General features: G+C 34.6%; 1 protein-coding gene across 1 annotated transcript; it reads right to left on the bottom strand.

Moving 5' to 3' along the window:
- Positions 1-429: 429 nt before the first annotated feature.
- On the bottom strand, positions 430-8,713 carry LOC120335986 (uncharacterized). Its single transcript, XM_078109844.1, has 9 exons — positions 8,562-8,713; positions 8,077-8,187; positions 6,478-6,891; positions 4,798-4,911; positions 4,298-4,408; positions 2,572-2,979; positions 2,216-2,329; positions 1,655-1,749; positions 430-1,163 (listed from the first exon to the last, which is right to left on the bottom strand). The coding sequence occupies exons 1-9, from the start codon at positions 8,623-8,625 to the stop codon at positions 906-908; spliced, it is 1,689 nt and encodes a 562-aa protein (XP_077965970.1). The 5' UTR covers positions 8,626-8,713; the 3' UTR covers positions 430-905.
- Positions 8,714-12,421: the final 3,708 nt, after the last annotated feature.

The raw sequence follows: 12,421 nt of genomic DNA, 5'->3' as shown, positions 1-12,421 counted from the left end.
CCAGTAAATAGTTATAACTATAGTAACTTGATTGATTTTATGTTAAAAAACTTGCATTTTATGGACAGGCCTGCCGTAGAGCATGATGTCATTCAATACCTTTACATTTCGTATTTCATTAAGTGGAATATTATGCTCATATTTCATGCCGCTGACTAGATAATATAATAATGTATAAACACGTTCCCACCAATTTCAGCGTGGTGATGGCATATAGTTGAACTGGTCATTGAGCTTAACTGTCATATTTAATACCACACGCTGATCCTAAGCATTCATTCAATCATTCCGTGTTGGCTGTTTGATTAGACAGTGAATGTTCGCGACTGGGTTATACATAGTGCGATGGGTGGTCATGTTGTTTGCGAACTAAAAGCAAAATACTTATATATTATTAAACAGGTAATATATATTTGTGGTATCTTTATTGAATGATGATGCATGCTAAAATAAAACACTTTTTCTGGAACACAGAATAGTTCGTTGTAATATACGTGAAATAAACAAAACCGTATTTGGATGCAAAATAATCTTCAACTCATTCGTATAAAAGAAATCATATCGGTATAACAGGTATATAGGTTGAATTTAAAAAAATGCAGAATTGCCGCAATAATAACACGATCTAAATTGTGACAGCAATACTCTATGATAGTTGCGGATCAATGACATGCGAAGAAGTTTCATTCTGGAGAAGGATAAGTCAGAACATCCGTTGAAAAATCAATATCAAGCGTGCGAATGTTTGAATATTTCATGATTGTTTTTCTTCGCATTGAAGCATGGGTGACCGCAGATAAAACTTAAGTCCGTGATAATGAATCCAGATATGTCATAAGATAGACTTTATACAACGTCATGACAATCATTTGAGAGTCTCAAAGAAATAAAAAAGAAGTTTTACTTTACGACAAGTCAACGAGTTCGACTTTGAGCTTTGATTCATCAAAGATGTAATGGACTTTAGCAACGGATTTCAAAGACATTCTAATCCGAGCCACCCATAGATCCACAAGGATATATTTATTGGGTGATATGGAAAGACGAGTGCTTGGGAAGCAGTGAATCGGTGATGGGTCGGACACATTCCCGATATTTATTGATGCTTCTTCAGTCACTAGGATTTGCACGTTTGTTGCTTTGGTCGTCTTAGACGTCAAATCCTGTGTAAAAGACATAATTGATATTGCTCGTACGACAGGTTATGATTCTTGCGTGTATTTCGTTGGCAATTTATTTGTCTATAATGAAGTCTATAATATTTATTGATTATGGTATTTGAACCCTAATAAATTTTATTTTAACATCAATGTGATCGGAAAATGAAAATAACTGTAACTTCAAAAGAAATAAAGTAGAATAGAGCGAATTCATTGTTCAAATGGGCAAAAGTTATTTTTGATTAATATATTTGCATTCTCTGCAATTTGAAGCTCACTTTAAACTTTTTTTTTGCAATAATAAAGTCAATAAACACTGTTATCGAAGCGTGACCCAGAAATATGAGTAAAATAAATACGAAACGCGTAATACATTTCAATAGCAAGAACTGTATTCAATCGAATATAAAAATAAATTCAGAATTTCCCGATTCGTATTCTCCAAATCACAAATAATAAACAATGACTTCTTTAAATATGAAATACTCAATCACCTCCAGATGAAGTTTATACACTCTTCCCATCTTGTGATTTTCTCGATTCCATTGAATTGAAATTCCTGACTGGAAGCAAGAAATCTGTGAAACTCCTGATTTCAAGATAAATACCATACATTAATTACAAATCGTGAAACGCGTTTATGCACATTGTATTTTCTCTGTGTATTGTTTTTTTGACTTCATGCAATATTAAACACCTAGGTTATCGAGTTATGGTCGAATTTAAAAATAGAAATAAAAACACGGAAGTTCTGTGAATGAAAATTACTTTATACTATTCCTGTTTTTTTTTATGGGAATCAATCTAATTATTTTTAAGCATGAGGCAAAGGTTATTCTGGTGCGTCAGTATTTTCTCACTACTATTTTATCATCCCTATTCCAACTATTTATTAAATTCTTGCAATTTTTTTAAGATTGAGGATTCCATTAAGATTTAAGATTGGGACCATAATAACACCTAGAACCAATGTAATGATGGCGGACAATAGTTATAATTTAATGTTTCAGACTTGATATTCTGAAATCATTTACAAAAATAATGATGAAACTTACTATTTTCACAATTTTCTCCCGTATAACCCCACATGCAGTCGCACTTTTTTTGACAACCAATTTGTGTGCAAGTTCCCGAATTATGACATGGAAATAGCAAACATCTGTCAACCGCTGTGAAAATTCAAATCATTACCAATACTAGAACGTTATAATATATACATGCACTCATATATTAGAATAATACATTTGATGATAATCGAATATAAAAAAATATCAACAAACTAATGTTAAAGGTTTCAGGAAAGCCGCGCCATGTGTATGTATAGATTTGTGATATTGAATGTTGGTCTTAAGCACAAAGCAGTTATGATTTGGAAATAGGTTTACTCTTGTACTATTTTTTAAAATTATACCTGATATTTCACATATGTATCCGCGCTTCCTATTGTTTGGTTTAGCAAACCACATCATGTTTTCTCTATCGCCGCCATGCGGACTAAGAATCATACTGCCCGTGGAAGTGTGGTGGTTTGTTGACCATTTTGAATCTTTTCCTGTTGTTGGTACGTCTGTACCATCAACCCACATCCATGAATTACTAACTTTAAATCCACCAATCCAAAACTCAAGTGCTTCTCCTGTGGCTCCATATTGCTTTATTATCCGACTTTCAACCAAGTCTTGTATTTCTGTTGTTTTCATCATTGCTATCGCTCCTCCAAGACTGCTACAAGTTGAATTCGTCTCGACGAATGATTTTTTATCATAAAGGTTGACGTGATATTTGCAGTTGTTGGTTGTATCATGGAATAATCTTATATCTGCATAAAATGACAACTTTTATGGATTTTCAAAAGTTTTGTATTCATTCGCAAGTGTTCATTGAATATACTGACGCAATTCACACTAAAAAACGTCGTGTCCATAGATTCACAGCCTTTAAAATGCCGACTTTCTAAGATGACAAACATCGCTATTGGCTATTAATATGATCATATAAGGCGTGTATTCAAGCTTGTCATCGCACCTTGTTTAAATTCACAGATTCGAATCACGTGAGGGATGAATATGAGCAAGAGGATTGATTGCTGAATTCCTCACCGCTTTTGGGTAATTTACGAAAGCTCCGTTAAGTTACGGATTCCTCAACCATCAAGCACATGCGTCTGATACAATTAATTATTCTCGAACCCGATATGGACCGATAAATAGACAAGGGAATGGGGTTTGCCATATGATTAATTCATTTTATCGGCTTTCCGCTCCTTCTTGATTCATATGGCATAAGAATACTTTGATGACAACATTGTGTCCTCTGACGCCCAATATGCCAAAGCGCGTTTTAGTATTTCTGCGAGCGATATTAATTGTTTGATTTCAATCTAGAATTACGACAGACGTTTTATTTAAGTCCTGTAAATAGCAGAGTTATGGGTTTGCTAATTTGTTGAAAATGATTTCTTATGATTTTCTTCATTGTAGTCTCGAATTTACCCGAGAAGTGTTTTCGATGTTTGTAGAGCAGCAAATGGCTGTATTATTTGTTTCCTGTGTATCAAATACCTTTTCTCTGATATCTCGAAAAACCATTGACTCATAAAATCTTATGGCTTTGGTGTGGGTACTAACTTGACGATAATGCTACGCGATAAGAGTGAAAATGGGAGCAAAAATATTTTCTACATTTTTGAGAGTATTATTCCAGCGCAGTCGCTGAAGCGCACTATTTTGCCGTGTAGTTTTGCGCTGATGCGAGGGGTAATTTCAATGAAAAATACAAAAAAAAGGTGCTCCAGAAGTATGCGCACCAAGATGTCGCACAACCTGAATCCTAACCGGTACACACATACTATGTTCAGGTTGTGCGTCATCTTGGTGCGCATACTTCTGGAGGTCCAAAAAAAAATGATTTAAAACAAGCCCTTGTTGTAATGCAGGCTGTTGTTTATAATTGATATTGCGAGACCATAGACTTAAAGATCAATTAATCATCAAAATATTATGGTTGATGCAAACGAATGCTTCGGGACTATAAATACAGTAAAATAGCCAATATATCTTGTATGAATCGTCTCAACTCTACAGGAGAATCTTTTTTTCTATTTGGATTCGGTAGAATTGACAATATATATTACTTACTTTTACACTGAGTTCCTCGATATTCTGGCTGACAAACGCATGTGTAATACGGCTCTTTAGTCGAGAGTTCACAAGTTCCTCCATTTGTGCAAGGTGACGAATCGCACACGTCTAAAAATATTGAGCGGTATGAAAAAATTGAATTTTATCCTAGATCAAGAAAGAGAACCCAACTCGTTTGTAAAAACACTAATATACTTTCACTCTATTTATTCTGTAAAACGAACCCCAGTTATTTTTTGGTTTATGAGGGAACTAATTACAACAAAAATATCGTTTCTTATGTCGGTCTGTCTCAGAACTTTACATATTGAATAAATTTCAATAAAATCTATTTTCCTCCAACATCAGGTGATGATTTGTAGCCAACAAAACTGAGACAGGAACTAGTTACAACCAAAATGTATAAAAATTGATATTTTGAAAACGTTAAATGTGCAAATTACTCGTAAAATGTGCAAATTCTGAAATCATTTAAAAAAAATAAAGACGCCACTTACTATTTTTACAATTTTCTCCCATATAACCCCCCATGCATTGGCATTTTCTTTGACAACCAATTGATGTGCACGTTCCCGAATTAAGACATGGAAATAGCAAACATCTGTCAACCACTGTAAAAATCACGAGATTAGAAAGGTAAAACGTTATTTAATACACCTATCAGAATATTACATTTAAAGATATAAAATTCGTTTCATTGTTTGATTAGGTCATAACATTTTCTCACCACACACACATATGAAAGTAAAACCAAAAAACTAACCGAAGCAGTGAATGAAATTCAGATTTTATTTTTTATAATATTTTAAAGTACACCGGGCGCTGATAATCTGAATAAAGATTATACTGTATTTACTAATTTGTGGCACAGTGGACAACTGATATATATATTCATCCGTTGCATATTAAATAAATTATATATATTAGAAAATACTTGATTGATAAATTCAAACTAAATGCTGTTTTGAATAAACAACACAATTTATTCAAACCAGAAACACGGACTAGCCAGTTAAAATACCACCACAATGTTATGGTTATGCAATACATTTCACGAAACTCAGGGACGCATATGTCATCGATTGTGATTTTCACGATTACTCCACTATTTCACACACGCATTATATTTATCATATGGGTGGATTGATTTAAAATAGAAAAAATCATTCTGTGCTAATTTAATAGGGAACACACTTTTATTTATTTATACGTGAATGATAAATGATTCCTAAAATTTCCACAAATCACAGAGAATTAATCAGGAACAGGATGTGCTGGTGACAAAAGGTATGCAGTTTAATCTCACACCCTAAGTTGATTAAAACAAAATATTACTTGCTTTTTTTATGTTTTCATGTTCATTAATAAAAAAAAGATTTGCAAAAATGGTGGAATATTGAAATTTTTTTTATTTGTTACATAATTAGTACTTTCCAACCAGAGAGTCGCGAAGCTATCCGAGTTGTGTTGAGAAGTATTTCCAAATATTACGTACAGTTTTCGATTAGATCGGGTAATTGTGGTCTTATCACTACGCCATTACAATTAGAATTATGCGTTAATATTTTTAGTACGCCCCTACATATGTTGGAAACTGTAGGTAGGCTACTAGGCAGATTAGTAATTTATAGAATTCAGGTAGACGGTAGTAATGACGCCTGTCATGTAATTAATAATCTTATGTCCAATGAGTTGCATTTTAAATGCTGGCTAAACAGGGTTAAAATACTTTATTTTAAATCGTAACTTTGTTTGATTCTTGCAAGCCGCAAAAAAATAAATTTTTAAAAAGAAAAGGTTGCGAAGTAAAAGAAAAAAAATGAAAGCTTGGAAAGTTGTAATGAGAAAATATGACTCTGATTATATCAAACGCGGTTTTCATTTGAGACAGGGAATTACTTTTAGCCAAAAGCACAATGTGTTGAGTGTTGATGCTACGTTGCGTGTGAGCTTGTCTCCTAACAAGCCTAATCATATAGTATGCATGCTCAAGTTCCCCATTAATATTAGATTGCTTGTGGATACATTGTTCACATCTCATTGGAGGTCGCACAAAAAATTGTAATAAAAGTGGGTCGTGACTCGTGAACTGAAAAAAGTTGGGATGCACTGACATAAAGTAATATATGAACTGAAAGAGCATCATGTGAGAGCGATGTGTTGGGACAAAATTATACCTGATATTTCACATATGTAGCCTTTCTTCTTTAGGTTGTTTGGTACAGCATGCCATTTCATATTTTCTCTAGTGGTGCGGAACGAAGTAATAAACATCATATAGCCATTGGAACTGTGTTGGTTTACAGCCCATTTTGAATTTTTCCCTGTTGTTGGAACGTCTGTACCATCAGCCCATGTCCATCTATTTTTATCTTTGTATCCACCAATCCAAAATCCAATTTCTCCTCCTGTGGCTCCATACTGCTTTATTGCCTGACTTTCAACCAAGTTCTGAATTTTTGCTGTTTTCATCATTGCTCTCGCTCCTCCAAGACTTCTACATGTTGATTTTGTATCGGTGAATAATTTTTTATCACGAAGGTTGACGTGATATTTGCAGTTGTTTGTGGTGCTGATGATGAATGTTATTTCTGCAGAAAATGAAATAGGATGACAGCTTTTATTAATTTTAATAACAAATGTATGTTTAAGATTTTTTTTTGAAATTATCTAATTTAAAACAGTTTCATTTTCATTTAGAAGTGTTCAGTATATTTTCTGTGGTCATTGATTCTTCGCCCTTACTTAAAAATATTTTAGTTAAAGTGACATGTTGTCTCATTGTCGTGCCGAACCAAACGCAACCAGCACGTTTAGGAGATCAACAAAAAATTAAAATAAGCGAAGAAAAATTACGCTAATATTCATAGCCCACACTTTTTTTTATTACATTTTTTAATTTTGTAAATAGCATAGAGTTAATGGTTCGCTAATTTGTTGAAAGTATCTGGTTTTTCGTTGCTATGGGGCTGTATGTAATTGTAATCTTAAATGTTAACGCGATAAAGGTTTTTGATTTCGGTAAGGCACGAAATTTTTTATTTCCACGTTACTTCATTGTTAAATTGTCTGAATTGTTTTTCTATTCTAAAATTCTGCGTCGATTGTGTGATAGTATTAAGAGTTATAGCGTGATTTTTAAAATCAAAGTACAAAAAGATAAACTGATAGCTGGTATTTGTATCTCAGTGTATCCTAACATCTCCGAATCAGCTACATTTTCTGGAAGAACATAATAAAGGTTCTGTAGGGATTTGTAAAAAAAAGTTTCAAATCTATTTTTTTACCTGTTTTGTTTGAAATGGCTGTATTGTTTGTTTCTTTTGTATTAAATATCTTTTCTCTGATACCTCGAATAACCATTGTCTCATAAAATCTTAGGTATTAACGTGATAATGCTACGCGATAAGAAAGAAATTTGTGTCTACATTGTGGAGGGTATTATTCCAGCGCAGTTTGAGTTGAGGCGCACTATTCTGCCGTGTAGTTTCACGTCGATTCGAGGGATATTTCAATTAAAAATACGAAAATAAATTGATTTAAAACAAGCCCTTGTTGTAAAGCAGGCTGTTTTTTTAGAATTGATACGACAAAACCCTAGATTTATGTTAATTAATCATCAAAATATTATGGTTGATGCAGAAGAATGCTTCGAGACTAGAAATACAGTAAAATACCCAAAATATCTTGTATAAATCGTCTCAACTCTACAGGTAGATTAGTTCTGTAGTAGTGTATTGGTAGTTCTGGTAGATTCGACAATATATATTACGCACCTTCACACTGAGTTCCCTGATATTCTGGATGACAAACGCACGTATAATACGGCTCCTCATTCGAATTTTGACAAGTTCCCCCATTTTTGCAAGGTGACGAATCACACGTGTCTAAAAAAATTGAGCAAATTGATAAAATGAAATTTAATCTCAGATCAATAACGGGGACAATTGCGAAATAGTATATTAGTGGGAGAGCAATTGTGAGATATCAGTGACAAGTTAATGCTGAATGTGAATCTACTGATGCTGTGTAGATATCAGCAGATATGAATGGGACGATGACTTGAAGAACTACAAGGAAACACGTTGATTGGTTTGCTGACATGCATAACACAATTTATATTACAATATAAAGGCGGAAATCTAATATTCATCTAATGAAATTTTAGAAAAAGTTCAGATTGTCGTCATAATCGGAGGAAACATAGCAACAATAAACATAATATAACAAGATATAAAATGATAATATGAATTTTACTTACTATTCATAGATTCTCCTTTCACAGAAATGACCAAAGCAATCGAAATGATCAAGCCAAGCCCCATAGTAGTAACAACTCGTTTTTATATAACACTAATTTACTTTCACTTTATTTATTCTGTAAAATAAAACCTCAGTAATATTTCAATCTGATCAATTCTCAATTTGATCCCGTCATGTAGCATTTAAATTGCCTATCACAATGCATTTGGTACTTACTAAACGTTACGTTTGTTTGCTTCCACACGCTGAAAATTTAGCTCCCTCATCAGTCATATAAGTTTGTGCACTAAGTGCATTCATCGAATTTGTAATGAATCATGTTTGTTGCAATTTGATCCGTCCGTGAATCACCTGGAAATGATCATCAGAACACAATCGGTGCAAACTAAACCTTGACATACATTAGTGTAGCCTACTTCCGCGTGTGAAATAACAATTTTATAAATAGCATGATATGGATAGCATGATGGGGCTTTGGATAATGTTTCCGGGTAACAATATTTGATAAAGCAACTACGAGTATATTTGTGGCCTATTCACCTATATATATTTGTGTCTCAGCTGGGTAAAATATTGCTAAATGAGACATAGACCCAACTCGACCTGAGATTGTTGGTCGATCCATTTTCAGCCTGTCATGAGGAACAGCAATGCAGGCAAATTAAATAATTTTGTTCAAAATATTTGAAAATCCGAACCGTGCCTTCGATATACTTTCCATTCCAAAACATTTTTGTATTTTTTTAAATAATATTTTCATCGTTATATATTTTCTTTGGTATATGTCGATGACTGGGTGACCCATTGCTTACCAACTGCTATGAGCCAATATCTTCCGTTTTCAATTTTATAATGTGTGTTGCTCTATGTATGTTTCTCACATTCCGAAAATAATTAGTGTCATCTCTTCTCCACATAGTATTATTGGGTTGTCATATGGGAAGAAGTTTTGGATTCTAGAAAAGCTACACAAATTGCGCAATACCAATCAAATTGTGTTAATGTAAGCTTTTGTTTCATATTAAATAATCGTCTCATACTGAATAAATTCCGGGAATGAAAGTATTTCTAGAACTGTACTGATAAAATTTCATAATAGGTATTGAAAGCACATTTTCGCAATATTTATGAGCCTTTAGCTGGGCCACAGAAACATTTTAGGTGGTCACACACTTATTGAAATTGCTGGAGTTATCGATAAATTAGTTGGACCGTAGTAGTATATATTTACGGTTACACTTTGATTGTTGTAGCACTGAATGATACTGCTGCCTTTTGGCTCTGAGTGGTAATTCTAATTTCAACTAATGAGATGGAAGTGTCCATCTTTGCGAAAAGAGTTTATATTTTAATTGTAGTTTCTCCCCAGTTTGAGAAATTATGGGCCACAAAAGAAGAAGGGTTGGGAACAGTGTTCCCTCTAAGGTGTGCGCGTGTGCGCGCGCACACAGCTTTCAGAGACTGCGCACACGCATAGATTTACTGCGCACAGACGTATTTCGATGTAATGTAACAATGTTCTCGATTGGCAGGTTGAGAAAGTTTGTTGTTGGCCCACTTATTACCCGGTTAGAACGCCAAAATTTCTTCATTGGTTTTTGCACAAATATTAGTCATTTCCAAAAAAGTGCGCACACACCAAAATTTCTGCGCACACATACTACAAACACGAGGGAACATTGGTTGGGAACCACTGATCTGGAGTCACTGATATTATTCTGGAAGTATTCCATGTTTGTGCCATTTTGCATGTCCGATCACCCAGGCGATTGAAAACATATTTCGACCACTTCTTCGTCCGCCAGACTCAATGTTATCTTCTCTTTATCTGTGTCTGCTACTCTTGCTTTTTAAGCGTCAAGTTGCTTTCTTAATAAATGACAAATTCCGAATTTGGGTTTTCTGATTTAACAGCCACAGTTAAAAAATCTAAATGTGAACTTGGCGTGAAGCCTCTGTTGCACATGGCACCCTATATGATTACCCTGTGCGGGTTAGAAGGTTCAAATTCCATGTGGTATAATCATGCCTACGTTTATAGTTGCAACGAATTAGTAGGTTAAACATGCGGGAAATGAAACTAATGAGTCCGCTTTCGATGTGGTGTTAGAAAATGCTCAGTTGACAAACCCGCGCAATATTAAACCTTTCCGAATACAACCAGCCAGGCTGCAAGAGAACAACAAAGTACTGTAATATAAAAATGGGAAAAATAATTGATTTGCCCTCGTATAACACCAGCCTCGTAACGGCACGCTACAGACCACTGGGATAATGTCAAAAAATATGGTCAAGATGATTTTCTAGTCTGCTAGTGGAATCTAATGTTTTTTGTTTACCTCAATTACCTCGAATGTGTGGAATTGAAGCCATGTCTGCATGTGGCATATTGGGGTCTCGTGTAGTTTCTTACCTGAACTTCTAGTGGGCGTGGCGCTTTTTTTACTTAAATAACTTCTAGTGGGCGTGACGTAACAATTTTTAGATATATGATTTCTGGCCCCCACCTGATGATCATCAAGAAATTGCCTCACTGCGACGTCACAATAACGAAATACAGCTTACCAAAGTATAGCGACAGTCCCCCGTAAGGGTGCCTGCAAGTATGTTAACAAAATCAATACGTCAGCGCCCTCTCTCGTATTAGGATCGTTGCGCAAAGCTCAAATAAACAAGAAACACAAGCGTCTCCAAGGAACGTTCACGATATCCCATTCTGACAAACTTCGTGAATTCTTGGTTGGACATATTAATTTATATTCAAGCAATAGATGTAGTCGGACACCACACACATAAAAACTTGTTACTATCTGTCCAGCAAAAGCTCATGTATCGTGCTACAACCTATTAATAGGGCGTTATACGATACCACTCTAAGCAAGGCTGAAGACAAGCAGAAAGGACACGCAATGGTTGAAGTTGGGTACTACACATATTAAGGTTTGTTATTTCATGCCCAGCGATAGGTTATGTAATGTGATACAATCTACTAATAGGGCGTAATACGATATCACTCCAAGCAAGTCTTTAAACAAGCAGAAACGGACATATTGATTTAAGTTCACGTTGTCGGTGTAGTTTCCTATGTTCCTAACTTCATTTTGCCGTAAGTCGATACGATTTCGCGTTACGTTGAACACAACTAAAATTTTACTAGACAGATAAATCGTTATACGCCGGAAAGTCAGATTTTTCAATGTTCGAGAAGAAAGACAATCGCCTCGAATATGGGACACGCTGTGCAAGTGTAAGACAAGCATGTAATCGCGGAGATTGATTCGTAAATTTCGAATTTCAACCCCGCCTCATTTAATGATCCTGGCTGCATGCGCCATCGCCTGCTTGTTCTCTGATACATCTCTGTTAGGATTACCGTATATTTATTAAGGTCTCAAAACTATTTATATTTTTAAGTAAAAAGCAATATTGAAGTCTCGTCATTCTATATTTAATTTAGCAGTTTGTATTAATAAACTGAAGTATTGAGTTAAATCAACCCAGAAAAAGTATCAATTAGGACTGATGATCGCCAGATAGACTTTATCAAAATCCATTTCTTCGAGGTACCCGTTTAGAACAAAAACCATTGGCGTGAGATCCTTCAAATGTTAATACCACTACAATGTTTCCAGAACTTTTTTAGCTTGCGGTTTACTAACAGCGAAATATAATATAAATTTTTTTTTCTTCATATCGGTCTTCGAAAATTCGCTCGCTAAAATTGGTTAACAGAAATTTGACACAGTGAAGGAAGTCGTACAGTATTTGATCGCCAAGTAATTCAGGGGAAATGTGAAAAATGATGAAAGAAGATCATATTATTTATAGGCTCTTCAACCCTAACCTAACTGTTGAAAC

This window comes from Styela clava, chromosome 2, assembly GCF_964204865.1.
Source record: "Styela clava chromosome 2, kaStyClav1.hap1.2, whole genome shotgun sequence".
Lineage (NCBI taxonomy): Eukaryota > Metazoa > Chordata > Ascidiacea > Stolidobranchia > Styelidae > Styela > Styela clava.
This window is presented reverse-complemented; position numbering and strand designations above follow the sequence as displayed.